Source organism: Lethenteron reissneri, chromosome 68 (genome assembly GCF_015708825.2).
Source record: "Lethenteron reissneri isolate LAM-NWPU_2019-01 chromosome 68, ASM1570882v1, whole genome shotgun sequence".
Lineage (NCBI taxonomy): Eukaryota > Metazoa > Chordata > Hyperoartia > Petromyzontiformes > Petromyzontidae > Lethenteron > Lethenteron reissneri.
The window spans coordinates 2,461,536-2,488,888 of NC_083846.1; the positions used below are offsets into that span (position 1 = coordinate 2,461,536).

General features: G+C 56.8%; 1 protein-coding gene across 1 annotated transcript in view; it reads right to left on the reverse strand.

The window, feature by feature from the left end:
* Nucleotides 1-14,576: 14,576 nt before the first annotated feature.
* LOC133360304 (SH3 and multiple ankyrin repeat domains protein 3-like) overlaps nucleotides 14,577-27,353 on the reverse strand; it is a 162,590-nt gene continuing 149,813 nt past the window's right edge. The window contains exons 22-31 of the mRNA XM_061578949.1: nucleotides 24,610-24,737; nucleotides 23,779-23,890; nucleotides 22,648-23,010; nucleotides 21,131-21,712; nucleotides 19,784-20,874; nucleotides 18,476-18,727; nucleotides 18,121-18,300; nucleotides 17,338-17,588; nucleotides 15,594-15,758; nucleotides 14,577-15,305 (exon numbers count right to left, since the gene is read on the reverse strand). Coding sequence (XP_061434933.1) covers nucleotides 14,675-15,305; nucleotides 15,594-15,758; nucleotides 17,338-17,588; nucleotides 18,121-18,300; nucleotides 18,476-18,727; nucleotides 19,784-20,874; nucleotides 21,131-21,712; nucleotides 22,648-23,010; nucleotides 23,779-23,890; nucleotides 24,610-24,737 — 3,755 coding nt within the window. The 3' untranslated portion in view covers nucleotides 14,577-14,674. The remainder of the gene's footprint in view (nucleotides 15,306-15,593; nucleotides 15,759-17,337; nucleotides 17,589-18,120; nucleotides 18,301-18,475; nucleotides 18,728-19,783; nucleotides 20,875-21,130; nucleotides 21,713-22,647; nucleotides 23,011-23,778; nucleotides 23,891-24,609; nucleotides 24,738-27,353) is intronic.

A 27,353-nucleotide genomic window follows, 5' to 3' on the forward strand; every position in this document is an offset into this window, starting at 1 on the left:
GTCTTTTTAACGAGTAACGCAACGATCGTGTAATTGCCGTGTTGAGTATCACGAATAATAATTAAAAATAATACTCGACACACTTGTTGAGTAATATTTGTAATACTTTAGTATTTTAATACTAAGCACACCTGTATTTTTGGTGCTTTCGGTAAAGTCACGTAGAAGGGAAATATTAAAATATATTAAACAATAAAAAATTATCACGTTTCGACGTTAACACAAGCAATCATTATCAGGTGTGAAATCCACACCGAGACCCACAGACACAGAGACCCACAGACTCACACTGAGACCCACAGACTCGCACAGAGACCCACAGACTCACACAGAGACCCACAGACTCACACAGAGACCCACAGACTCACACAGAGACCCATAGACTCACACAGAGACCCATAAACTCACACCGAGACCCACAGACTCACACAGACCCACACAGAGACCAATAAACTCACACAGAGACCCATAGACTCACACAGTGACCCACAGACTCAGATACCCACAGACTCACACAGAGACCCACAGGCTCACAGAGAGCCCCACAGACTCACACAGAGACCCACAGACTCACACAGAGACCCATAGACTCACACAGAGATCCACATACACAGAGACTCAGACTCACACAGAGACCCACAGACTCACACAGAGACCCACAGGCTCACAGAGAGACCCATATACTCACACAGAGATCCACAGACTCACACAGAGACCCATAGACTCACACAGAGACCCACATACACAGAGACTCAGACTCACACAGAGACCCACAGACTCACACAGAGTCCCACAGACTCACACAGAGGCCCGTAGACTCGCACAGAGACCCACAAACTCACACAGAAACCCAGACTCACACAGAGACCCACAGACTCACACAGAGACCCACAGACTCACACAGAGATCCACAAACTCACACAGAGACCCACAGACACCCATAGACTTACACACAGACCCACACAGAGACCCACAGACTCACACAGAGACCCATAATAGTTTGTTATATCCCCCCTGCACTTCCTATGAGCGCGGTTGACCATGTGCGGTGATTGCGACGTAAGTTCAAGCACGCGGTTACATCACAGCACTAACCCCCAACAGTATAGTAGTAGGTTTTTACCCTTTTAAACTGGTACAAAACTGACACCTTTATTCAAGGCATCATGTTTGCAATAACCACAACACAAGTAGTCAAAAAAGCAAACAAAAAGATGCAACTCTGATAATGATAATAATATGCACTGTTGCTTCTTTTTGTTTGGTTTTTTGACTACTTGTGTTGTGGTTATTGCAAACATGATGCATTGAATAAAGGTGTCAGTTTTGTACCAGTTTAAAAGGGTAAAAACCTACTACTATATTTTGCCACTGGTAAAAGAGATCTCATAGTGTCAATATACCCCAACAGTCTGTGAAGGCGTCCACGGTACGAGAGGGTATGGGGGATCGTTGTGGATGCCAGGCACATGGCGTGATCGTGGTGGTGGTGGTGATGATGGTGGTGGCGTCACTTTTATAACGTGAACACATGAGATTAATTTGTGCGTGGCTGAACAATGGTGGTGTTTGTTGCGTTGTGCGCATTGCGAAAGTTTTGAAAGTCTGGGGAGTGGATTTTTTTTGTTGAGTCACGGTTACTCAGCGCCGGCTAACACAAAGGTTAAATTTGAATATTTAGTTTTAACGCGTAGGAACGAAACAGGTGGATTTCTCCATAAATCTGTCTGTCGCCTGACGAAGCTGGTTGCAATTACCGGCGAAACGTCGTACTTCAGATTGTAAATGTTGTGGCTTTGCTCTCCAACACAACCGGTGGTGCTGTACTAGTATACTACACTATACACTACACTATACACGACTATATACTACACTATGCACTACACTATAAACTACACTATACACTACACACTACTACACACTACTATATACTACACTATACACTACACTACTATATACTACACTATACACTACACTATACACTACACTATACACTACACACTACTATATACTACACTATACACTACACTATACACTACACTATACACTACTATACACTACACTGCACACTACTATACACTACACTTTACACTACTATACACTACACTACTATATACTACACTACACTATACACTACACTACTATACACTACACTACACACTACACTACACACTACTATACACTACACTACTATACACTACACTATACACTACACTACACACTAGTGCTGTACTAGTGACTAATTGTCACGTTCTGTTTACGTGACAAACCCTTTACTAGTTGGCTGTGTCGGGTGGTGGCGGGTTTAACGACACATTCAGATATTTACGCGATCTGACCCCCCCAAAAAAACAATTATGGCTGAAAAATGTTGATACTCCGACTGATACTCCTGCTGTTATGGAGTGACTCATGCTGCCAGCTATGGCTGCAAAGTTTGGTCGTACATGTTGTGTGTATATCGTTTATTGTTAAATTTGAATCACAGTTCCTATGATCACTGTTACATTGCTTTTATAGCTTTCTTTTGGTGATTTCGAAAACGTTTTGGTTTAGCCATGTTTGTTTGTTGTAGTACAGAGTTAGACTGATAACTTTAATATAAATTGTCTTATGGTTGTTATTGTTTGACTTGCATCCCACTGGGATTTTTGCACACAGCGTGTGATATACGGTGCTTTTCTCTGGAAGATTTTGCAGTTTTTTCCTGGATTTTTCCGTTGCGCGCAGTAACTTTAAGATGTTCTTTGTTCGTGGTTTTGTTTGTTGCGGTTGCACCCGAGTCAAGAGCCACATGGCTCACAGGACTATACCGAATAAATGAAACTGAAAAACTGAGTTGGAGGCAGTCGCCCCTCCAGCTACGACGGAGGGCAGAGGAGCGACGCTCACAACAACAGGCGGAGCGCCGGGCGGATAAAACGCAGCGAGTTGGCACACAGTAGAGAGCACAGCTGGTGCGTGCATATGCCAGCCATCTCAGTCAACCCGTGGCACCTGGGGGTCTGTCCCGTGACCTCCTACCAGCATGGAGCAGAGGTCTCAATCGGTACCCGATACCCGTACCCTACCCGATACCCGGCTACCCGTACCCGGCCGGGAACGGGTACCCGTTTGCGACCCTGGTGCGGCCGGGTACGGGTAGGCCGTGAGTCACTGGTGAGTAACCGTTTGTCACTCATTTCCCAACGTCTTGCCTCTTCTCACAATTCAAGTTCCTAGAATCAACCCACCCGCGCCTGCAACATGGCTTCATCCCAGAGGTCGCAATCGGGTACCCGTACCCTACCCGATACCCGGCCGGGTACGGGTAGCCGGGTATCGGGTAGGGTACAGGGTACCCGATTGCGACCCTGGTGCGGCCGGGTACGGGTAGCCGGGTATGGAATCAAAACCCGTTTGTGACCTCTGGCATGGAGCCTTCGACACTCAACGTGACCCAGCCTCAACGTGCACCTAGCCAGCGCCGTGGTGAATGGCGGTTGTTGTTGATAGGGCGGTGTCATGGTTAGCGCATTGCGCTGTGAACCTCAAGTGAAGAATATCTGAGTGGGTTACTGGGGTCCGTCTCTCACGATCAACTCAACCTTAAACGAGTACCCGGTGCGATGTGTCAAATGTCAGCAATGGGCAGACAAAGAGCTTCATCGCTTATCGGATTCCTTCGTATAAGTCAATACTCCGATTCTGGAAGCAGCTTCTGCGGAATCTTCCACGGATCATTCTTCAACGTGAGGTCATCAGAATCAGAATACAAACACGATAGCAGTGCAAAGTACAAAACAGGTAAACACGTCACCAAAAACGCAAACAAATACGACGCTAAACCTCCCCCCTCGTCCTAGCAGGCAAAGCCACCACTGAGGTTTGAAACTTATTTTTCAGAAGACAACCTGGCCACGAAGGAAACCCTCGCATGACAAGAACGCAGACTGCACACGACGCTTGGAATAAAAAAAAAATTGAAACCGAAATTGAAATATATTAAGGTTTTTATTTTATTTATTATGATGCTCTAGCAGGCACACCGAAATCTGAATAAACGGCAATTTAAAACGCAACTGTTTAAACAATGGCTATATATAATATATAGCGGCGGTGTGTGTGTGTGTGGAACTTCCAAAACAAAAGAAAACGATATCGAGTTATAATTTACAAAGCGTGTGTCAAAATCGACGCAGCAAATCTTTGCACCGACCGCGCTTTTGCAACAAAAAGAGAGAAATAAATGGGAGTCATCAAAACATGATTTCCCCCACACCCCCCCCCCCAAGCCGAGAAGCAGAATGCAAACACAACGAGGCCAAAACGGCGACCACCACCACCACCAGCATCAATCACCGTGAATGAAAGAGAGAGAGAGAGAGGAAAAACAAGTGTCAAAAAAAATCATTGGCTCAGTGCGGGGCCTTACCTGGTAAAATATAATTTTATGTAGATATCCACATTCATTTAATATTTTTCTTCCGCAGTTTTTATTGAAAATGCAATATTTGATAAACCTGATGTGATAGACAAAAACTGATGCCAGATTTGGAATCGGCACCCCAAAATTACCTTAAAACCGTTGGAATACCTTACGCCAGAAAAAAAGTGTGTTGACCAGTGTAATTATAATTAGAACGAGACAAAATCTTTAAGATGGTCATACCAGGAGGTCCACGCAGCCAGAAATATTCGCAGTGGCAACGCCGATTTCGCCCGTTAGGGCCACGCCACCGCTGCCGATGATGATGATGTTGATGATGATGATGATTCCCCCACCGCAGGCAAAAGCCGCGTCCGTCGGCTTCAATGCGAAATGATTTTGGGGTAAGACGGAACGGACAGGAACGGGGGAGTGAGTGGGCGGTGTGGGACGGTGTGGAGAAACCCGCTGACGATGGTGAAACCCGTGCGTGGCTGAGCAGTGTGGACGAAACCGTCTAAAGAGTGGTGGGGCGAATGGTGGATTATATTTATACACGTTTGTGAGAAATATTAAGTTTGTAACTCTTAAATAAACGCCGCGATGTGTTCCCGCCCACGTGATGTTCCGTTTTCTATACAAATATCAAAATATAAATGGCACGGATGATCAATTGTTTTTTTTCGTTGTTATTTCCTTATACCTATTTTTTTTCTCATTTTTCTCATATATATTTGTTTTTTTCTTGCAAGTATAGTTATGTACAAAAAAATGACTCGTCTTTAGTTTGTACACAATCTGTGGAAAACATATACCCATCGTCATTATTAAAGACACGAAGGCTTCTTTTACATATATATACTTTTTTGTTCTTTTAGGAAATCCTTCTCGGAGAAAGCTGCACATCGGTCACGTGACGTCTCAATCGATCTCTCTTCGCGACGCCTTCGCACACACACACAGAGCTCCACGTAGCGCCTGTGAGCGCTCGTTCTCTCCGTCAGACACCGCCTTGTTGCGCGCTCAGTTTTGTCGTGACCGCCCAACCCGCGCCTCCGATTAGCACGGTTGGCTACGTACGGCGCGAAAGAAGTTCAACGCGCACGCGGTGAGGAAATTATGGAACCGTGGGTTTTGTCCTACAGCAATCCGGGTTCCTCACCGAGGTATGCATTGTGCGTTTTCATTTGACCGGTGAGAGTGAACCGGTCGGTCCACGGTTATTATATTGATTATGCTTCGGCCAATCGGTTATCCGATTTCCCCGTGCATTCTCCCGGGAGCTCGCTCAAGAAACTTGCCGCTGGTGACCTTTCGCGACCTTTCGCAAAGGTCGCGAAAGGTCACCAACGCGGCACAAAACTCGCGCTGTAACCCCAGCAGCAGCAGCACAGCAGCACAGCAGCAGCGACAACCCCACATCGGAGAACTGAGCGGCACAACCGCGGAAACCTTCCCAGCAAGTCAACATCACTTCGCTGGGGAAGAGTCGCACGCGGCCCTTGAGGCCACGGCGGTGGCATCGCTCGCGGACCACGACGACGACTATCCACGGTTGGCTACGTACGGTGCGAAAGAAGTTCAACGTACACGTGCGTTTAGCGTGAACACGTGACCGAATCCGGGCAGCCCCCGAGCATGACGGTTCTCTTTCGAGAGAGGCGAGGGGGGGAGCAGGAAGCCTCAACTGGAACAGTTTTAGATTTGAAGCTTTTGTGACTGCAAGGATTCATATTCTTAGGTTTTTTTTACCTACGTGACTTTACCGAAAAAACCTAAGAATATGGAACAGTTTTGTTTTAAAACCAATTCCCTGTTTCAAAGTGCCTACACCTTCCTCTCTCCCCCTCCCCGCACGGTGCTGCAACAGGATAAACCGAATCCGCGACAGAATTAATGATAAATTATACTCAATCTTTTAGGCTCGTGCACGGCAAGTAATTGGCCGTGGCTTTGGCCATGCAAGGGGAAATGGAACAGTAATCGACGTCATTTCTTACGATCCAATGCTAGATTAAACGGGCCTCGTTCGAGCGTGGACCGAGCTGTGATAATGAGAAAGCACAATCATTCCAGTCAATCCTGGCACGTGCTTTCTGGATCTAAAGAGACGATTTGTGGGTCGGAAAAAGCCAATTGGCTTCCTTCCGCATAAACACGCCGCGTACTGCCCGAGTGGCAGTGTGATATCTCTCGGTGTGTGTGTGTGTTGTGGCCTTTTGTTGTCGGAGTTGTTAATGTTACCAGGTAAGGCCCACACTGAGTGTATGATCGCTCTTTTTTTTGTTTAGAAACGACTTGGCCAAACACATTAGAGCCCGACGAAGCGGCTTGCCATCATCGCGTGGAAATCCATCACGGCCGCATACTCCAAAACGTGCCACGTCGGTTCTAAATGTGCCGCAAGACCCCGAGAAAAATCCACGCGACCACGGAGAGAGACACGCAAACTCCAAATATACAGCAGCAGGCGTCAGGGTCTGGATCGAACCCACGACCTCCTGTATACCAGGCGAGATAGTTAACATCTCACCATGGGGGGAGCGATAGAGACACGCAAACTAAAAATATACAACAGGCGTCAAGATCGGCATCGAACCCACGACCTCCTGTATACCAAGCGAGGTAGTAAACATCTCGCCACCGTGGCGCCTTAGTAACCTAGGGGGGAGGCGGCAAGGACGTGGGTGGGGGGCAGTGGTCTTGATTGGGCCGCAATGTCAAAGAGGGTGGCTTTAGAATCTTCAGGCATCTCGATAAGTGCCACGTGCTCACCCAGGCACAGTTCTTGCCAAGGTCGGTGCTTGGAGGTCCCCCGGCGCCACGGGGCACGCGTGCGTGGCCCCGCATCTACGACTGCAGCTCACGGCATAAAACTACTGCCCTTTAAATTTCGATTTAAAGCTTTCGTGACTGCAGGGATTCATCTTCTTGGTTCTTTCGGTAAAGTCACGTAGAATGGAAATAATAAAATAAAAATAAAACATAATAAAATAATTCTCACGACGTTTCGGCCACAACGCAAGCAGCCGTCCTCAGGTGGAGAACAGGTCTGTCGAGAAGACAGAGCAAGCAGAGTCTATCTTCTCGACAGACATGTTCTCCACCTGAGGGCGGCTGCTTGCGTTGTGGCCGAAACGTCGTGAGAATTATTTAATGTTTTATTTTTATTGTTTTATAATTTCCATTCTACGTGACTTTACCGAAAGAACCAAGAAGATACTGCCCTTTACCCACGAGCAAATTACCTGCGGATTTCACAGAATTTACCTCGGGGAAATCGACGCCACGACTCTGATTATCCGTAATGTTTTGAGGCATGAGCGGAGTTGGTGGCAAAATTCTTCCAAATATCTGCGAAATGTTTTTTTAGGGGTGGGGGGGGGGCAGTGGTGGGTTTGTGGCCCTTAAATTGGCCACGTTTTTGGAAATGCGAGGACGGCGTGGATTATGCGACGTTGGACTGCGATGAGAGGTGGGAATCAATACTGGTTGGTTCTTTCGGTAAAGTCACCTACGTGGCTTTACCGAAAGAAGCAAAGAGTATGGATTCCTGCAGTCACGAAAGCTTCAAATAAAGATTGAAAGGTGGGAAGTTTAAATGTTACATCCATCTGAGCACCCCGCCGCCACATCACCCCATCGCACACGGCAACAAGGGCACCTCTCATCAAATGTCGCTCTGTGAATCCGCTGACGTTACCCAATCACCGGGGGGGGAGGGGGGGTGAGGCAGGAGGGGCCAGAGTCGGTTTGCAAAGTCGCGGTCACGAACTCCGATTCACGAGTAGGGGAAGGGTCGTCGTAATGTCGTCCGAATCTTTTGATATTTTTTTGGCAAAATAAAAAAAAATGCGGTCGGCATCTTCGTTAGCGACGAGTGTGGGCAGCCTGCCGAGACGGACCGCGCTTGCGTCGAGGTGGCTAGGAGATGTTAGCTACCTCGCCTGGTATACAGGAGGTCGTCCCTTCAATCCCGACCCTGACGATGCCTCCTGTATATTTAGAGTTTGCGTGTCTCTCTATTTCTCTCATCATAATCACGGTGGCTAGGAGATGTTAACTACCTCGCCTGGTATTCAGGAGATCGAGGGTTCGATCCTGACCCTGACGCCTGCTGTAGATTTAGAGCTTGTGTGTCTCTCTCATCATGATCATCATCATCACGGTGGCTAGGAGATGTTAACTACCTCGCCTGGTATACAGGTCGTCCCTTCAAACCCGACCCTGACGCCTGCTGTAGATTTAGAGTTTGAGTGTCTTTCTCTCATCACTACCATCATCATCACGGTGGCTAAGAAATGTTAACTACCTCGCCTGGTATGCAGGAGGTCGTGGGTTCGATCCCGACCCTGACGCCTGATGTAGATTTAGAGTTTGCGTGTCTCTCTATTTCTCTCATCACCACCATCATGATCACGGTGGCTAGGAAATGTTAACTACCTCGCCTTGTATGCAAGAGGTCGTCCCTTCGATCCCGACCCTGACGATGCCTGCTGTATATTTAGAGTTTGCGTGTCTCTCTCTCTCTCATCATCACGGTGGCTATGAGATGTTAACTACCTCGCCTGGTATTCAGGAGATCGTGGGTTCGATCCCGACCCTGACACCTGCTGCTGCTGTATATTTATAATTTGCGTCTCTCATCATCATCACGGTGGCTCGGAGATGTTAACCACATCGCCTGGTATTCAGGAGGTCGTGGGTTCGATCCCCACCCTGACACCTGCTGCTGCTGCTGTATATTTGTAATTTGCGTCTCTCATCATCATCACGGTGGCTAGGAGATGTTAACTACCTCGCCTGGTATACAAGAGGTCGTGGGTTCGATCCCGACCCTGACGCCTGCTGCTGCTGTATATTTGTAGTTTGCTGGGTTTCTCTCTCTCCGTGGCCACGTGGACTTTTCTCCGGGTTCTCCGGTTCTTCCCTCCGAGTTTAGAATCAACGTCACGAGTTTAAGAGCATTTGGCTGCTCGAATTGTCCACACGACCATGATGATGACGACGATGATAACCCACTTACGTTGAGGCTCTCATTTGTGATTGCCAGGTAGCTTCTGAAAAAGAGTTACAATAATCTCAGCGTGGGCCTGAACTGGTAAAATAAAATAAAAAAAAGTCTAGCTTTGGTTTGATTGCACCGCGATATGCACAGGGGTCAAAGTTCGCATTTGGGCCTCACGCAAAAGGGGCTGCCCCCTAATCCTCGAATGTAAAGGGGCCCTTCCCACCCCACGTGGCATTCTGTAGCCGGGCCTCCAGCCGCAAGCCCTCGAAGGGAACTGGGCGGCCCTGATCGTCGTCTGGTTTCAATTCGCGATAATCGTATCGTCCCGTTTTTGCAAAATATCGCGATCACCCGTGGGGTTCATTCCGCTTGTTTTGTTGTTGTTGTTGTTGATGTCGTCCGCAACCCTTCCCGCATCCCAACAAAATGTTTCCGAAATAACAGGGCAGGAATTTCATTTTTTTTTTACAATGATAACCTTACGATCTGAAACCGCCGCTCCCCCCCCATCCCTCTCCCCCTCCCATCACGTTCAGCCACGTCCGTAGGACACTTCACGCGAATGCTTTGCAACATTTGATTAGAAGCTTTCGTGACTGCAGGAATCCATACTCTTTGGTTCTTTCGGTAAAGTCACGTGGGTAGAAATAAAATAAAATCACGACGTTTCGATCGCAACACAAGCGGTCATCAGGCCTGAAACGTCGTGATTTATTTTATTCTATTTCTAACCACGTGACTTTACCGAAAGAACCAAAGAGTACACTTTGTAACATGTTTCCCAGAGTAGCTGAGTCACGTGGTGTCTTACGCGATCTCCTAACGTCTTGCGCCATGCAAGACGCGCTCGAGATCGCAAGGTCCCATCGCGGAGAAGACGCCGGGCTTGGGCTGTGCGTCCGGAGATCCGCAGTGGAAATAAAAAACATCGTCGCCTCGGGGTCCATCTCTGTGCACGTGCCGGCGGTGCGTGAAACGCGCCAAGACGGAGACGAAAGCGTGAACGCGCAAGTTGCATTCTACACGGGAACACTGAAGTCGCCCCATAATCGCCACAGCGCGAGATGCAACATCGCATCGGCGCGAGGAGATGGTGTCGCGGCAACCCTGCCAGGGAGGGCATGGAAACGGCCTCCTCCACCCCCTCCCTCCTCCACCCTCCCCTCCTCCTCCACCCTCCCCTCCTCCTCCACCCCTCCCTCCTCCACCCTCCCCTCCTCCTCCACCCTCCCCTCCTCCTCCACCCTCCCCTCCTCCTCCACCCCTCCCTCCTCCACCCTCCCCTCCTCCTCCACCCCCTCTCCTCCTCCTCCTCCACCCCTTCCTCCTCCACCCCTCTCCTCCACCCCCTCTCCTCCACCCCTCCCCTCCTCCTCCACCTCCTCCACCCCCTCCTCCTCCACCCCCTCCTCCTTCACCTCCTCCACCCCCTCTTTTCCTCCTCCTCCTCCATCCGCTCTCCTCCACAACCCCCCTCCACCCTCCCTCCCTCCTCCACACCTCCCCTCCACCTCCTCGCTACCTAATCCTACACATCCCCCTCCTCGTCTTATTACATAATTTGTTGTGTACCTCCTCCAGAGGCCCGCTAGAACGGCCCAGAAGGATCACCGCAGCACAACAGCAAAACAAAACTCAACAGAACAAACGAAACAAAACTCAACAAACTAAACAGACACCGACATACGCACATACGACCGCCGGTTTTGTAGCAGCCGGGCGAATCTCGGTGGTTGCGCGCCGACCTGGTTTCACGCGCGTGAAGACGTCATCGGCACTGCACAAGTGTCTAGAGCTTTCCCATGCCACCCCGGGGGATCGGGCTCAATCTCCGCTCACGCGGTGTAAGGGTTTTTTTTTTTGGGGGGGGGGGGGTTATTTTGGTGATTTTCGATAAGTTTTTTGTTTGCCCATGTTTGTGTTGTTGTAGTACAGAGTTAGACTGATGGCCTTAATCTAAGTTGCCTTGTGTGGTTGTTGTTGTTTGACTTGCATCCTACTGGGATTTTTGCACATTTGTGTGTACGGTGCTTTTTCTGCAATATTTTGCTGTCTTTTCTTGGATTTTCTGTTTGCACTCAAGTCACATATTCGCTTTAAGATGTTTTTTGTTCATTTTTTTGTTTGTTGCGGTTGCACCCGATTCAAGAGCCGAATAGCTCGTGGGTTCGATGCCGATCTTGACGCCTGCTGCTGTATATTTTTAATTTGCGTGTCTCTATCGCTCCCCCCATGGTGAGATGTTAACTACCTCGCCTGGTGTGCAGGAGGTCGTGGGTTCGATCCCAACCCTGACGCCTGCTGCTGCTGTATATTTGGAGTTTGCACGTCTCTCATCATCATCATCATCACGGTGGCTATGAGATGTTAACTCCCTTCGCCTGGTATACAAGAGGTCGTGCGTTCGATCCCGACCCTGACGACGCCGGCTGTATATTTGGAGTTTGCGTTTTCTCTCTCCACGTGGCGAGATGTTAACTACCTCGCCTGGTATACAGGCGGTCGTGGGTTCGATCCCGACCCCGACGCCTGCTGCTGTATATTTGGAGTCTGCGTGTCTCTCTCTCTCTCCCCGTGGTCGCGTGGATTTTTCTTCGGGTCCTCCAGATTTTCCCTCCGCATGTAGAATGAACGTCACCGCGCGTTTAGAGTCTCTGCCCGCTGTAAATGTCGAAGCTGTCACGAAGGAAGCCACTTTGTTGGGCTACCATTTGTGACGGCCGGATCGCTTATGAAATCAAATTGCTGCATAGCTCGGTGGGGCATTACCTCTCAAAATAAAAATTAAAAAGTTTATAGTTTTACAGTTAATGAGCACACGCGCGCACATACTCAGCGGGGCACAACCCGCGATCGCAATCGGAAGAGCTGCTTTACGGACAGCAACAGCAGCATCAGCAGCAGCGGAAAGCTTGCCCAGGACAGACTCGTTACAATTCACATCGGGGCTCACTCACTCGAGTTACCACCGTCCGTAGCAACACTTCTCTCACACGTGACTGACCGTGGCGGGGGGGGGGATAGCGAAGAGTCGGTGAGAACGGGAGAACCTCAGCCCAGCGGTTCTTCGCCTGGAGTGTGAGGCATGGACACAGTTTTTTTTTAAAAGAAGGTAAATCATCGAGAACACAGAAATGATGCACGGGCAACGCGAGCAACGGCCCACTTTGTTTCATCAAACGCTTGAGAACCAAAGGGGGTGCAAAGGCTGCAGCGAAGGTGAAGAACCGCTGGTCTAGAAGCATCATCCAGCAGCATCCCACTGCCTTGTGTGACGATGATGACGATGTATTAATTAACATTAACAGCAGCAAGGCTGCGGTAAAGGTTAAGAACCGCTGCTTTGTGACGAACGCTGCGTAGGGGCGGTGGTGTATGGGGGCGGTGGTGGGGGGAGGTAATGTGATCATGCGTGTTGCCGTGAGATTAACGATACAATTAATTTGTTACAATTAATTTGTTTCGCACCGTACGTAGCCAACCGCGCAGATCGGAGGTGCGGGGGAAGTCGGCACTCCCTTGCGGACAAGGGAGCTCGCCGCCGTCGCCTCCGCACATCTCCGCGGGCACGGCTCGGCTCACGCAGTCGAAAAACTAAACCTGCCACACCTCCCGAGCCACGCCGGCCTGTCTCGGCGTGTCTCGGCGTGGGTCGGGAACCCCCCGGCGCGTCACGGTCCGCGTCAGTGGGGAGGAGGGTGAGAAAAATAAGTACGAGTGGAAGAACCGCGAACACATTGTGCCATCCAACGGTGAACCGCCGACACGCCGAGCGGAACCGAACCGGAACAGAAGCAAACCGGCACAGAACCAAGCAAAGCCAAACCGGAACGGAAGCAACCCGGTTTGGAACCAAAACCGAACGGCGAACGGGGACCTGAGCCGGAACGGAAACAGAATCGAACCGGAACAGAACCGGAACGAGAGCCTAAAAAAAAAAACAAAGAGAGAGGATCATTCGAGCATCGTGTCGCAGGGACCCCCCCCACACCCCCCCCCCCGCCGACAGCCCCCCGCGGCGCGTGTTACATTCAACGACCACGTGACATTCATGTAGCTGTGAAGCACAACGATCCGACGCGCGCCACGCGCAGCCGGTCCGAGTGGTTTAAAAAAAAAAAAACCCCCAAAAAAACGCAAGTTGCCGAATGTTTCACACTTCTTTTTCGGACAGGCAGCTTTCATCCTTTCCTTTCCCGCGATACAAAAATAACCTGCAGCGACTCGCCAACGCTTCCCCCCCCTCCCACCCCGACCTCCCCGACCTCCCACCCCCGCCATGTTCCAAAAATCCGCGCACGCCGGAAACGCTCCCATCGCCGGAGGTCCTGAGCGACCCCCGAAGCGGAACGTCCCAACACCGACGTGAGATCGGTCAGCGCCTTGCTCTGCCAACTCCTGCAGGCACCACGTCTCTCGCCCAACCCCCCTCCCCCCGCCACCTCCCCCCACCTCCCGCCCCCTCCTCCCCCCCATCTACGCGGTGCCACCTCCCATCTCTACGCGATCCACCAACTCCGCGCGCCGTGGCTCCGCATCGGCGAGTCTCGAGCGAACGGAAGCCGGTGGACTCCTCTCGCTCGCTTACCGCTGCTAGAAGACTCGAGGGTGGGGGGAGGGGGGAGGGGGGGTGTGGGGGGGGGGCGGGGTCAGCGCTGAGCCTGACCCTAACACTGACACCAAATCTCAGCCTCCCCTGCCATATACAACAACACTCTCCCCCGAGTCGACCCTACATGAGCCCCTCTCATTGTTTCGGGAGTCGCAAGGGAGGGTGGGGGGGAGAGGGGGGGGTGGGGTCAAGAGGGTCACGAGGTTTAGGCCATGGCCGGCGGCCACATCGGTTGAACCCTAGCGGCTCAATCTGCAGAGGTTTGGACTCTGGGGTCAACGCCGCACGCACGGCCGTGCTTTCGGCGATGCCGCGGGGGGGCGGGGGGGGGGGGGCCGGCGCCTCTCCCCTTGAAGGGCTGCGGCTCTAAATGCACTTGGATTTGATCGTCATCGAAACGAGGGGGGGGGGGGGGGGGAGAGCTGTAAACAAGAGTGGCGCGCCAGCCTCACGCTCTCACGAGCAGCGCGACGCCGTCGACGCGACCGTCAAAACGCCTCCGCCGCAGGACGGGGGGGGGGGGGGGGGGGGGGGGGGTGGGGGGGGGGAAACGTCCCATCTCCGCGAAGCGTCTTGGACGGGGCCACCGGTGCCGCCCCCCCCGCCCACCGCCGCTCCACCGCCACCTCCACCGCCGCCTTCGTCATCTCTCCAGCAGCCGCCGCAGCGCCCGCTCGATGTTCATGCGGTGTCCGACGCGCGTCACGCCCAGCTCCAGCAGGTCGTCCTTGCGCAGCGCCGGCAGGTGCGTGCCGTCGATCTCGTTGTGCAGGAAGCGCTCCCGGTGCTCGCCGAGGTTGAGCGCCTCCAGCCAGTCGGCGACGTCGTGCTTCGACCACAGGTGCAGCGGCTTGCCGGCGAGCAGCACCGGCGGCGGCGGCGCCGGCGAGCCCGGCGACGTCGGCGAGCGGTCGCGGGGAGAGCCGGCGAGCGGCGAGCCCGGCGACGGGGAGCGCGAGCGGAGGTCGAGGGGCGACAGCAGCGCCGCCGGTCGCTCGTCGAACGGGAAGCCCGTGGGGGACGCGCGCCGGGAGCCGCCGCCGCCGCCGGCCGACCCGGGGGCCGCTCGGAGGCCCGGCGAGACCGAGGCGCCGGCGCGGTCCTCGCCGGAGGAGGAGGAGGAGAAGAGGCTGGGAGAGCGGCGGAGGAGCGGGCGGTCGGGGCCGTGCGGCGTGGAGGCCCCAGTGGAGCCCGGGCAGCCCTTGAGCGAGGCGTGCACCACCGGGCGGCTGGAGCCGGGCCGCACCGTGAAGGTGACGCCCTCGCCGCCAAACCTGCCGGGGGGGAGAGGGGAGGGGGGGGGTTTGGTTGTTGTTGATGGAAACTGAAGATTCGTCGGCTCTCTAGTACGCCAACCCTGTCACCTCCACTCGTCCCCCCCCCTCACCCACCTCCCCACACCCCCCCACACCCCCCCCACGTCTCCACACCCCCCCACCTCCCCACACCCCGACCCCCCCACAAACCCACACCCCCCCCCTCACCACTCCCCCCCACGCCCCCCTCCCCCCCACAACCCCCAACCTCCCCCCACCCCCTCACCCCCCCCACCCCCCCCTCACCTCCCCGTGTACCCCTGCGTGGGGCCGTTGCGCCCCGTCATCTGCTGGAGGCGCGAGCTCAGCTCGTTGATGACGCTGGCGCGAGCGTCTGCGTGGCCGGGCGCGGGCAGCAGCCCCGAGGAGGTGGCGGGCCCCGCCGTCGACTCCACGCCCCACAGGCGGCTCCTGCGGACGCCAGCGCCACCCGCCGGCGACGGGAACAAGCGGGGGGGGGGAGAAAGCGGGGCACAGGGAGACGTTAGGCAACGCCAGAGGTCGCAAACGGGTTTTGATTCCTTACCCGGCTACCCGTAACCGGCCGCACCAGGGTCGCAAATGGGTACCCGGCCGGGTACGGGAAGCCGTTCCCTACCCGTACCCTACCCGAAATGAGTGACAAACGGTTACTCACCGGTGACTCACGGCCTACCCGCACCCGTACCCAGCCGCACCAGGGTCGCAAACGGGTACCCGTACCCGGCCGGGTACGGGTACCCGGTTGCGACCTCTGCGCAATGCCGTCGTCGCCGCCGCCACCGCCGCTCGTGGCAAATTCGATGAACTTGGCACCGTTCTGGAGCCGGCGATTTGGGCCATCAACTCGCCACACTCGAGAATCCAGTTTCATTCACAGCCCAAACTGTGGATCTCTATGCGAGTCTGAGGATCTCTATGCGTGTCTATGGGTCTCTGTGAGTCTATGGGTCTCTGAGAGTCTATGGCACTCTGTGCGAGTCCAAGGCTATCCCTGTGAGTCTACGGGTCTCTATGCGAGTCTACGGCTCTCTCTGCGAGTCTATGGGTCTCTGAGAGTCTATAGCACTCTGTGCTCTCCCTGTGAGTCTATGGGTCTCTATGCGAGTCTATGGGTCTCTCTGCGAGTCTATGGGTCTCTGAGAGTCTATAGCACTCTGTGCTCTCCCTGTGAGTCTATGGTCTCTCTGCGAGTCTATGGCTCTCTCTGCGAGTCTACGGGTATCTACGCGAGTCTACGGCTCTCTCTGCGAGTCTACGGGTCTCTGCGTAAGTCGTGGGCGACCCAACTCAGATCATCCGCTCGCCAGACTCGAGAACACCGTTTGATAATTACGGGCTAACGTTTCGGACCACAGCCCCTTTTCACGGCACATAGAGAAAGGATCACTTCCCACAACATCATCTATTTTATTTTCCCCTTTTAAATGCTATTCGGCGGGCCGCGTACGTCTGCATACACGGTGGCGTTACGGACAAAGGTTTGTTTTTTTGCCGCTGTCAGATGTGCTTGTGTGCAACTCAGCAGCAGCAGTCTTTAGTTTGTTGTCCATCCCCCCCCGCCCCCTCGGACCTCCCAACAGCACGGTTGGCTACGTCAAAGGATGCGCTTCGGCGGCCGTCTGGAACGCTCTTCCCTTCCGGTATTAGGAAGCCGCTGGGAGCTGTGGGCGCTTGCAAATCTTCGTTCTCTAGAACTGCTTCTCTCGCCCGCCGTTTGTCGTCCCTTCCCCCACGCCTCCCGGTTGGCGCGCTCTCGTCTTTCCTTCGACGATCACTTTGGGATTCTCATCGCCCGCCCGCCCACGCCGCCACTGCTGCCCCTTCCCGCACAAGCTACCCCCCTCCCGCCCCACGCCGGGGCGAAACGTTGGACGGCCACCGGCATCGACCAATCAACACGGGGGGGGGGGGGGGGGCGGGTAGAGAGAGAGAGAGAGGGAACAGAAAGAAAAAAAAACAACAAAAAAAGCAACAAGCCGCGGTGATGACGACGGTGACGACGACGCACCTGGAGTTCGGAGCGAGCGGCGCAAGCACGGGGTCCCAGGGAGACCTGACGATGCCCGTGAACATCCGCGGAAGAGGCGGCGGAGGCGGCGGTGGAGGAGGAGGAGGCGGTGGTGGCGGTGGTGGCGGTGGTGGCGGCGGTGGCGCTTGCTCCATCTGCTGCTGCTGCTGCTGCACCGCCCCGGGGCTGGGATCGTCGTCCGGGCTCCTCCTGCCGCCCACGTCTGCGTAGAGGCCGCCCGATGACGTCGCCTGCGATTGGTCGAAGCCACGCGGCGTGTCGGGTGACGGCCCGGCAGGGGGAGGGAGGGGGGGGGAGGAGGGGGGGGGGTCAGCGTCATCGTCTAAGCGGGCGAGTAGACGAGTGAGCGAGTGAGCGAGCGAGCGAGCGATCGAGCCAGTTGGCGAATGAACGAATGAGTGAGCGAAATGGTAAGTAGGCGAGTAAGCGAGCGAGCGAATCAGTAAGCCGAGGAGTGACGTGAGTGAGCAAGCGAGAGGGCAGTGAACGAACATCTTGAGTGGGGGGCGAACGAGCGGATGGGCGAGCATGTGAGTGCATGAGCAAGGAGTGAGCGGGCGAACGAGCGTGACGTCACGTGACCTCACGTGAGGTCACGGCAAGGTCACGTGAGGTCACCACGAGGTCACGTGAGGTCGCGGCGAGGTCACGCGAGGTCGCGACGAGGTCACGGGCAGGTCGCGGCGAGGTCACGTGAGGTCACGGCGAGGTCACAGTCAAGTCGCGGCGAGGTCAAGTGAGGTCGCGGCGAGGGTCGCTCGCCTTGAGCTTGGGCTTGGGCGGCACGGGCGGCTTGTCCGCCAGGAGGGGCTGCGCGTCGGCGTGCGAAGCGCAGCCGTCGGGCCCCTCGGAGACGCCGAGGCCCTCCGACGAGACGGTGGAGATGCTGGACACGGTGGACACGGTGCTGGTCGTCTCCAGGTGGTGGTCGCTGCAGCTGCCCTGCGGCGGTCGCGGCGGCGGGCAAAGGGCAGTGGTCACTCGCACGCCCGTCGCACGCAAACTCCAAATATACAGCAGCAGCAGGCGTCAGGGTCGGGATCGAACCCACGACCTCCTGCACACCGGGCGAGGTAGTCAACATCCCACGGCCACCGTGGCCGACGAGCGAACCCACCTCCACGCCCGAGTCCGTGTTGGCGTCGCCGGTGTCGCCGGCGATCTGCGGGGCGGTCGCCGCGAGCGCCAGCTCGAGCTCTTTGGCAGCGGCGTCGCACGCCTCCTCCGTCTTGTCGCCCCGCCCCTCCGCCGGCGTGCCGTCGACGCCGTCGACGCCGCCGCCGTCGTCGTCCGGCAGCTCCGGCTCGGCCTCGTCGTCCGCCACGATCGTCGCGTCATTGCCGTCGTCATCGCCGCCGCCGGGTTTGTCCTGCGGACGCGAAATCGCACGCGGGAGTTGGCGAGGCCGGTGGGATGGGCCCCGTGGGTAGCGGCCCGGCGGTCGGTCGTTGTGGAGGCTCGCGCGGTTCGAGTCCGGCGGCCGCCCTGGTTCACGCTGTGGTTTGTTGTTGTTGTCGTTTTGCCACCACTCAACACGAGCACCGGGGTGGGGGGGGGATATCCCGACATCGACGCCGCAGGGCTTGGATTGGGCTAAGCTGCGCGGTGCGCGCGGAGAAAAATATCCCGCACGACGTCACTCGCAAGCGCGTGACAATCGGCGGTCACGGCCGGCATTTTTTGTTACGTGCATGTAAAGAAACATGTACACATGCGTACGTGTGCGGAATCTCTTTCGCGCCGTACGTTCCTAACCGCGCCGTCGCAGCGCGTACCGACGTTAACCGGTAAGCGGCCAAACCACCACAAAAGCGGCAGCCTCTATCCCCTTAGATTTCCCAATCGTTGAATAATGTACAATGTTAACAACATACTATTAACATTCCTTCCCTTTATTAATGCTTCCCCCTATCCCCTCCCTTTGATGCTGCTAATCCTGCATATTGCACGGGCTTAATATGACTTTAAACCCCCCGCCAAACCTCCTACGCATTTCACAAGTAGTACTAATCGCATATCTGCATTTCCCATAAATATGCAAAAAATCCTCTTGATATGCAAATTCTTTTGTCAAGGCGCTCTTCCCCCTTCATCCCAGCTTAAATAGACGCTCCAAGCCTGGGGTGCCCATTCAGACTCTGTCTTCCCGACAGACCTGTTCTCCACCTGAGGACGGCTGCTTGCGTTGTGGCCGAAACGTCGTGAGAATTATTTTATTATGTTTTACTTTTTTTATTTTATTAAAAAAAAAACTACACAGGGTTTGATGAAACACAGCAAGTTGTGCTCTCGTCGCCCCGTGCCACGTCTCGCACTCCCGGTGAGTGGTGGGTGCACCCCAGGTTAAGAAGAAGAACCGCTGCTCTAGACGCACGCTCGCTGCACATTCTCCCCGCTTAGCAAGAGGAGGAGCGAGGAGACCCACAGCGATCGTGGCCGCCGCCGCCGCCGTTCCGCCCTCATCCTCGGCCGTCCTCGCCGGCCCCTCCGGCACCAGCGTCTCCGTGCTGCCGTGGTCGTCCGCCGCGTCTCCCGAAGCGTCGCCCTCGAAACCGAGCGGGGGCGGCAGGGGGTCGGTGAACACGAAGTCCTCCTCGCCGTCGCTCGGCACGCTCGGCAGGGACTCCAGCGGCAGCCCGGCGGGGCCCGGCGCTCCGCCCGGCGCCCGCGGCTCGTTGCCTCGGGGCGACGCCGCACGGCTGCCGCCCCCGCCGACGACGGCGGCGACGTCTTCGGGCTCCGCGGTGACGTCGCCCGTCTGGAAGCTCGTCTCGAGCACGGCGTTCTCCCGCTGCTGCGGCTGCTGCTGCTGCTGCTGCGGCGTGAGCTTCTCCTCCTGCGAGGAATCCGAGGTCGTCATGCTCTCCAGCCGCTTGATCTTCTCGCGCACGCTGCACTCCTCCGGCGGGGACGCGCCGCCGTCGCCGTCGTCGCCGTCGTCTTCGCCGCCGCCGCCCCGCCCCGCCACCGGCGACACCATGAGCAGCCCGGCGGCGGCTGGAGCCGGTTCTTCGGCGCGGCCGCCCGCCGCCCCGCACGAGCGGGCCTCGATCTCCCGCCGCAGCGTGCCGGGCGTCCCCCAGTTGCCGTCGGGCGCGGCCGACGGCACCCGGGCGTAGCCGCCCTTGATTCCCGGCGAGAAGGCCGGCGGGGAGACGAAAGCGGCGTCGGCACGCCGCGCCGCCGCCGCGAACTCCCGTCCGGGCGTCTCGACGAAGAGCGGCGCCGTCGCCGGGCCGGCCGCGACCGCGTCGCCGCCGTCCGGACGCGTCGCCACGTCTGGCGCGCTGCCGCCGGCCGCGGCGTGCAACACCATCATCATCGTGGCCATCATGGCGCCCTCGTCCACCGAGCGCGACAGCCGCAGGCCGGCCGACGGCGGCACGAGGCGGCGGTCGTCGCCGCGGGTCTCCGTCGACAGGAAGTTGGCGGACGAGCGGCGTTCCTCCAGGAGGTGCGCGCGGTTCGGCGGCGGCGGCGGCGGCGGGGGGCTGACGCCGGCGCCGTCCTGCGAGCCTGCGGGACCGACGCACGCCACCAAAGCCGCCGTCTGCCGTTAGGATGCGGCCACGGACGGCCAAGCGGGCCGGCGGCGCAAAGCTCGTGCACATTTGGGGGGAGTGGGTTGGGGAGGTGGATGGGGGTGGGCTGGGGGTTGGGGTGGGTTGGGGTGGGTTGGGGAGGTGGGTTGGGGGTGGGGGGGGTTGGGGGGGGTTGGGGGGAGGGGGGCACCTCGAGAACCCCTCCCCCACGTGGTGGATCCAATCCTCACCTCTGGCGCCGGCGGGCGACGACGGTGGCGGCGCCGGCGAGACGGAGCGCCGGTCGGGGCTGCCCGCGACGCGGCCCTGCTTCACCAGCGTGCCCTTGCGCCGCGCCGGCTTGGTGGGCGCCAGGTCCGCCGCGTTCACCAGGCCCACGTTGGCGTACGGGTTCTCCGGCGGCGCCTTGCCACGCCGACCGCGCTGCTGCTGCTGCTGCTTGCCGTGCTGCGCCGGCGGTGCCGGCGGCGGCGCGGGCTGTTGCCGCTGCTGCGTCGCCGGGCACCAGGAGGACGAGGAGGAGCCGGACGAGGAGTTCGAAGAGGAGCCGGACGACGAGCTCGACGAGGCGGAGAGAACGGCGGCGGCGCCGGCGGACGCGCAGGAGGCCGGCGCCGGTGCCGGCGGCGGTGCCGGTACCGGCGGCGGCGGCGGCGAGGGCAGCAGCGGGCTGGGCGGGCCGGAGATGCCCGTGGGCACGACGGGCCGGTACGGGAGCTCTTGCAGCAGGATCATGGAGCGGGCCTTGGCGCGCCGCTCGCTCGGGGAGAGGGCCGGCGTGCCGAGGCCCGGGCCCTCCGATAGCTCCGACACTGGGGGAGGAGGAGTGGGGGGGGGGGTGCGGCAGGGCAAAAAAGTTTTCAAACTTTTTTTTTTTTAAATTGCCGATTCTGTACCCGTTGTGTGTGGCGTCAGCGCCGTTGTCAAGGAGCTAGGGTGCAGCAGCTGCTGCTGCTGCTGGTGCAGCTGCTGCTGCTGGCCATGACGAGAGACGTCGTGTCACTGGTCCTCCTCCGTTGAAGGAGCGCAGACCGCAGTGGGTTCACTTTTTGGCCCATCGACTAAAATTGCTCCTGCACCGCCCATAGACTTAACATTGCCCCTAGACTTTACATTGCCCATAGGCTTAGCACCGCCCATCAGCTTAGCACCGCCCATAGACTGAACATTGCCATGGACTGAACATTGCCCATAGACTGAACATTGCCCATAGATTGAACATTGCCCATAGACTGAACATTGCCCATAGACTATTCTCATTCTTGCATATGGCCCAAGTGTTCAGGGGGATAAATGCCCAATGTCGAGGTCTGCTGCTGCTGCCACGAGACAGAGTGAGACAGAGATACAGAGAGAGACACAGAGACAGGGAGACAGAGAGACAGAGGCAGAGAGAGACAGAGAGACAGAGAGAGAGACAGAGAGACAGAGAAAGAGAGACAGAGAAAGAGAGACAGAGAGAGACACACAGAGACAGAGAGACAGACAGATACAGAGATACAGAAACAGAGAGAGACACACAGAGACAGAGAGACAGAGACAGAGAGACAGAGAGAGAGACAGAGACAGAGAGACACCGAGAGACAGACAGAGACAAAGAGACAGACAGAGACAGACAGAGATAGACAGACAGAGAGACAAAGAGAGACACAGAGGCAGAGAGACAGAGAGACAAAGAGAGACACACAGACAGGCAGAGAGAGACGCCCCACCCCACCCCGCCCCCCGCAATTTCCACAGTGCTCACCGGACGACGCGGCGCCAACGCCACCACCGCCGCCCAGCCCGCCCAGCCCGCCCAGCCCGTGCAGCTTCGCCTCGGCGTTGGGGTTGAAGCTGGAGCGCACGCCGCCTTCCCCCCACGGCAGCGGCGGCCGCGCGACCACGGCGGCGTGCGCCGGCGGTGGCGGCGGCGTGAACGCTGGCGGGGGAGCATTGCCCTCCGAGGGCGTGGGGGACGGCGGTTCCGGTGGCGGCGGCGGCGGCACCGGCGAGGTCGGCGGGGCGGGAGGCGCCGCGCCCGGCTCGTCGGACGAGTCCGGCATGGAGACGCTGCGGGTGAAGCGCAGCGCCGGCGGCGCCAGGAGCCCCTTGCGGTCGTCGTAGTGGCCTGGGGGGGGGGGGGGACGTGAGCCGATCGGCCGAGGATTGTACGGGCGAGCGGGGTGAGGGTGGTGGGGGAGGGGTGAGGGCGGCGAGCGGTGAGGGGTGAGTGTGGTCGGGGTGAGCGCGGCGGTGGGTCAATGAAAGCTGAGCGTGTGACGGGGGTTGTTTGGTGAACGTCGCGGGGAGGAGAGAGGTGGTGAGCGTGGTGAGTGAGCGTGGCAAGAGAGCGAGCGCGGCGAGTGAGCGAGACGAGTGAGCGAGTGTGGTGTGCGCGGCGAGTGAGCGCAGTGAGTGAGAGTGGTGAGCGCGGCGGGTGAGGGTGAGTGAGTATGGCGAGTGAGCGAGTGTGCGAATGAGCGAGTGTGCGTGGCGAGTGAGCGAGTGTGCGAGTGAGCGAGTGTGCGTGGCGAGTGTGTGAGTGAGCGAGTGAGCGTGGCGGGTGAGCGAGTGAGCGAGTGTGCGAGCGAGTGTGCGAGCGAGTGAGCGAGTGTGAGCATGGCGAGTGTGCGAGTGAGCGAGTGAGCGAGTGTGCGTGGCGAGTGAGCGAGTGTGCGAGTGAGCGAGTGTGCGAATGAGCGAGTGTGCGTGGCGAGTGAGCGAGTGTGCGAGTGAGCGAGTGTGCGTGGCGAGTGTGTGAGTGAGCGAGTGAGCATGGCGGGTGAGCGAGTGAGCGAGTGAGCGAGTGAGTGAGCGAGTGTGAACGTGGCGAGTGTGCAAGTGAGCGAGTGTGTGCTGAGCGTGGTGAGCGAGTGTGCGAGTGTGTGGGCCTCACTGCTCGACTGCTGCCGTGAGAGGGGTCCGCGCTGGACGGGGATCGTCGGCCGCTCGGCCAGCGAGGACGGGGACCGTGGCGCGGCCGCCACCCCCTGCCGCTCAAACAGGGCCTGGCGTGGGGCAGAGACAAAGGTCCCCCGTGTAGCCTCGGAGACAAGACCGTTGTGTCGCCGAGTGCTGTTGGCGTGCGCGCGGGGTCAAGGCCGGGCGCCTTAACCCCGCGCCGTATTCCCAGCGCCAATGTTTACATCTTTCGCGCGCGTCTTATCGCGATCTCGCTGTGCGTGTACGTGTGTGTCTACGCGTGCGTGCGTGTATGTGCGTGTGTGCGTGTCTACATCTACGTGCGTGTAGGTGTGTGCGTGTAGGTGTGTGCGTGCGTGTAAGTGTGTGTGTGCGTGCGTGTAGGTGTGTGCGTGCATGTAGGTGTGTGCATGCGTGCGTGTAGGTGTGCGTGTGTGTCTACGCGTGCGTACGCGTAGGTATGTGTGTGTGTCTACGCGTGCGTGTAGGTGCGTGTAGGTGTGTGTGTGTCTACGTGTATGTCTACGTGTGTGTGTGTCTACGTGTGCGTGTCTCACGGCGATCTCTGCGTGCGTGATGCGTCTGCTGGTGTGCGTGTAGGTGTGCGTGTAGGTGTATGTGTAGGTGTGTGTGTGTGTGTCTACGTGTAGGTGTGTGTGTGTGTCTACGTGTGTGTGCGTGTAGGTGTGTGTGTGTGCGTGTCTCACGGCGATCTCTGCGTGTGTGATCCGTCTGCTGGTGTGCGTGTAGGTGTGTGTGTAGGTGTGTGTGCGTGTCTACACGTGCGTGTGTGTGCGTGTCTCACGGCGATCTCTGCGTGCGTGATGCGCCTGCTGGTGGGCCGCTGCCTCACGGTGGCGGCCCGTGAGTCGGCCTCCGCGTTCTCCGAGCCGATGGTGCGGTCCACGGCCGCCAGCATCTCGTCCAGCTTCTCTGTGGGACGGCGGTGGCGGTGGCAATGTTAGTGGCGGTGGTGGTTGTGGCAATGTTAGTGGCGGTGGTTGTGGTGGCAATGTTAGTGGGGGTGGTGGTGGCAATGTTAGTGGTGGTGGTGGTGGCAATGTTAGTGGGGGTGGTGGTGGTGGCGGTGGTGGTGGCAATGTTAGTGGGGGTGGTGGTGGTGGCGGTGGCGGTGGCAATGTTAGTGGGGGTGGTGGCGGTGGTGGTGGCAATGTTAGTGGGGGTGGTGGTGGTGGCGGCAATGTTAGTGGGGGTGGTGGCGGTGGTGGTGGCAATGTTAGTGGGGGTGGTGGTGGTGGCAATGTTAGTGGGGGTGGTGGTGGCAATGTTAGTAGTGGTGGTTGTGGTGGCAATGTTAGTGGCGGTGGTGGTGGTGGCAATGTTAGTGGTGGTGGTGGCAATGTTAGTGGGGGTGGTGGTGGCAATGTTAGTGGTGGTGGTTGTGGTGGCAATGTTAGTGGCGGTGGTGGTGGCAATGTTAGTGGTGGTGGTGGCAATGTTAGTGGGGGTGGTGGTGGCAATGTTAGTGGTGGCGGTGGTGGTGGCAATGTTAGTGGGGGTGGTAGTGGCGGTGGTGGTGGTGGCAATGTTAGTGGCGGTGGTGGTGGTTGTGGTTGTGGCAATGTCAGTGGTGGCGGTGGCAATGTTAGTGGCGGTGGTGGTGGTTGTGGCAATGTTAGTGGTGGTGGCAATGTTAGTGGGAGTGGTGGTGGTTGTCATGATGATTATGGTGGTGGTGGTGTCAATGTTAGTGGTGGTTGTTGTCATGATGATTATGGTGGTGGTGGGGGGTGGGTCAGGTGATAGAAAGGGTTTAACAGACGGAATCATTGACAACGACAAAGATCCCCCGTATAGCCTTAACAGACTGTCGGGGCAAGTGCTGTTAAGCGAGCAGCACCTATTAATGAACGACACACACACACACACACGGCAAAAAAAAACCACCGTGACTTACAGCCACTTGTCAATCCACTCCTTTTCGGTGACATCGGGGGCTATTTCACCATACTTCACCGTACTGGTCAGTGCGAGTTGATAAAGGTTCCGGGAGTGGGGGGCGGGGCGGGGGGGTCAGGGGTCGGAGGTCGAAGCAGTTCAGTTGCCCTCCTCCACCGATGGGTCGAGCCGGTGGTGGTTAACCGGCGAAGTGGTTAACTGGCAAATTGGTTAACCACCACCCTAGTGAGTAGGTCACTATACACTACACTACACTGCACACTACACTCTACACCATACACTACACTATACACTACACTATACACCACACTACACACTACTAGTAACTAATTGGCGTTTTGTCTACGTGACAAATCCCTTCCCAATTGGCTGTGTCGGGTGGTGGAGGGTTACGACGCAGCATTTATACCTACGCGATCTAACCCACCAAAACCTTGATTATGAAACACGGATAGATCACTCGGGCGGGGGCCGGGGGGGGGCGGGAGGGGAGCAGGGGGGGGGCGGGGGGGGCGGCGGGGGGCGTGGAGCAGGGGGGGGTGCAAACTCACCCGGCTCAACAATCCTCCTGTCGGCTGCGGCGTGGAACACACAACAAGGAAAGAGAAATAACGCAGAGCACGGAGAACGAATGTCTGCGGGTCTCTGTGGGTTTCTGTGGGTCTCTGTGGGTTTCTGAGGGTCTCTGTGGGTTTCTGAGGGTCTCTGTGGGTCTCTGTGTGTTTCTGTGGGTCTCTGTGGGTCTCTGTGGGGTTTTGTGGGGTTCTGTGGGTCTCTGTGGGGTTTTGTGGGGTTCTGTGGGTGTCTGTAGGTTTCTGTGGGTCTCTGTGGGGTCTCTGTGGGTCTCTGTGGGGTTTCTGTGGATTTATGTGGGTTTCTGTGGGTTTTTTTGGATTTCTGTGGGTCTCTGTGGGTCTCTGTGGGGTTTTGTGGGGTTCTGTGGGTGTCTGTAGGTTTCTGTGGGTCTCTGTGGGGTCTCTGTGGGTCTATGTGGGTCTCTGTGGGGTTTTGTGGGTTTCTGTGGGTTTCTGTGGGGTTTTTTGGGTTTCTGTGGGTCTCTGTGTGTTTCTGTGGGGTTTTGTGGGTCTCTGTGGGGTTTTGTGGGTCTCTGTGGGATTTCATGGGTTTCTGTGGGTCTCTGTGTTTCTGTGGGGTTTTGTGGGTCTCTGTGGGTCTCTGTGGGGTTTTGTGGGTCTCTGTGGGTCTCAGTGGGTCTCTGTGGGATTTCATGGGTTTCTGTGGGTCTATGTGGGTCTCTGTGGGATTTCATGGGTTTCTGTGGGTCTCTGTGGGTCTCTGTGAGTCTCCATGGTTCACTTCCGATATTCTGAAGCCACTTGGAGCTGTGCACTTTTAAATGACCTGTCTAGGCCAGGGGTCGGCAACCAAAATAACAAGAAGAGCCATTTTTTTCCAATTCGGTACAAAATTCAGTATTTCAAGAGCCGCAATGCATCTGAGTACATACTGTACATACGTACATATCGTCAAGAAGCAGCCCGTAAAGAGCCGCATGCGGCTCCGGAGCCGTAGGTTGCCGACCCCTGGTCTAGGCTGACAAAGTCACTTCTCTAGAACTGCATTGAGTGTTTGGTTTGATGTCCTTCCCCCCCCCACCCCCGGCACATC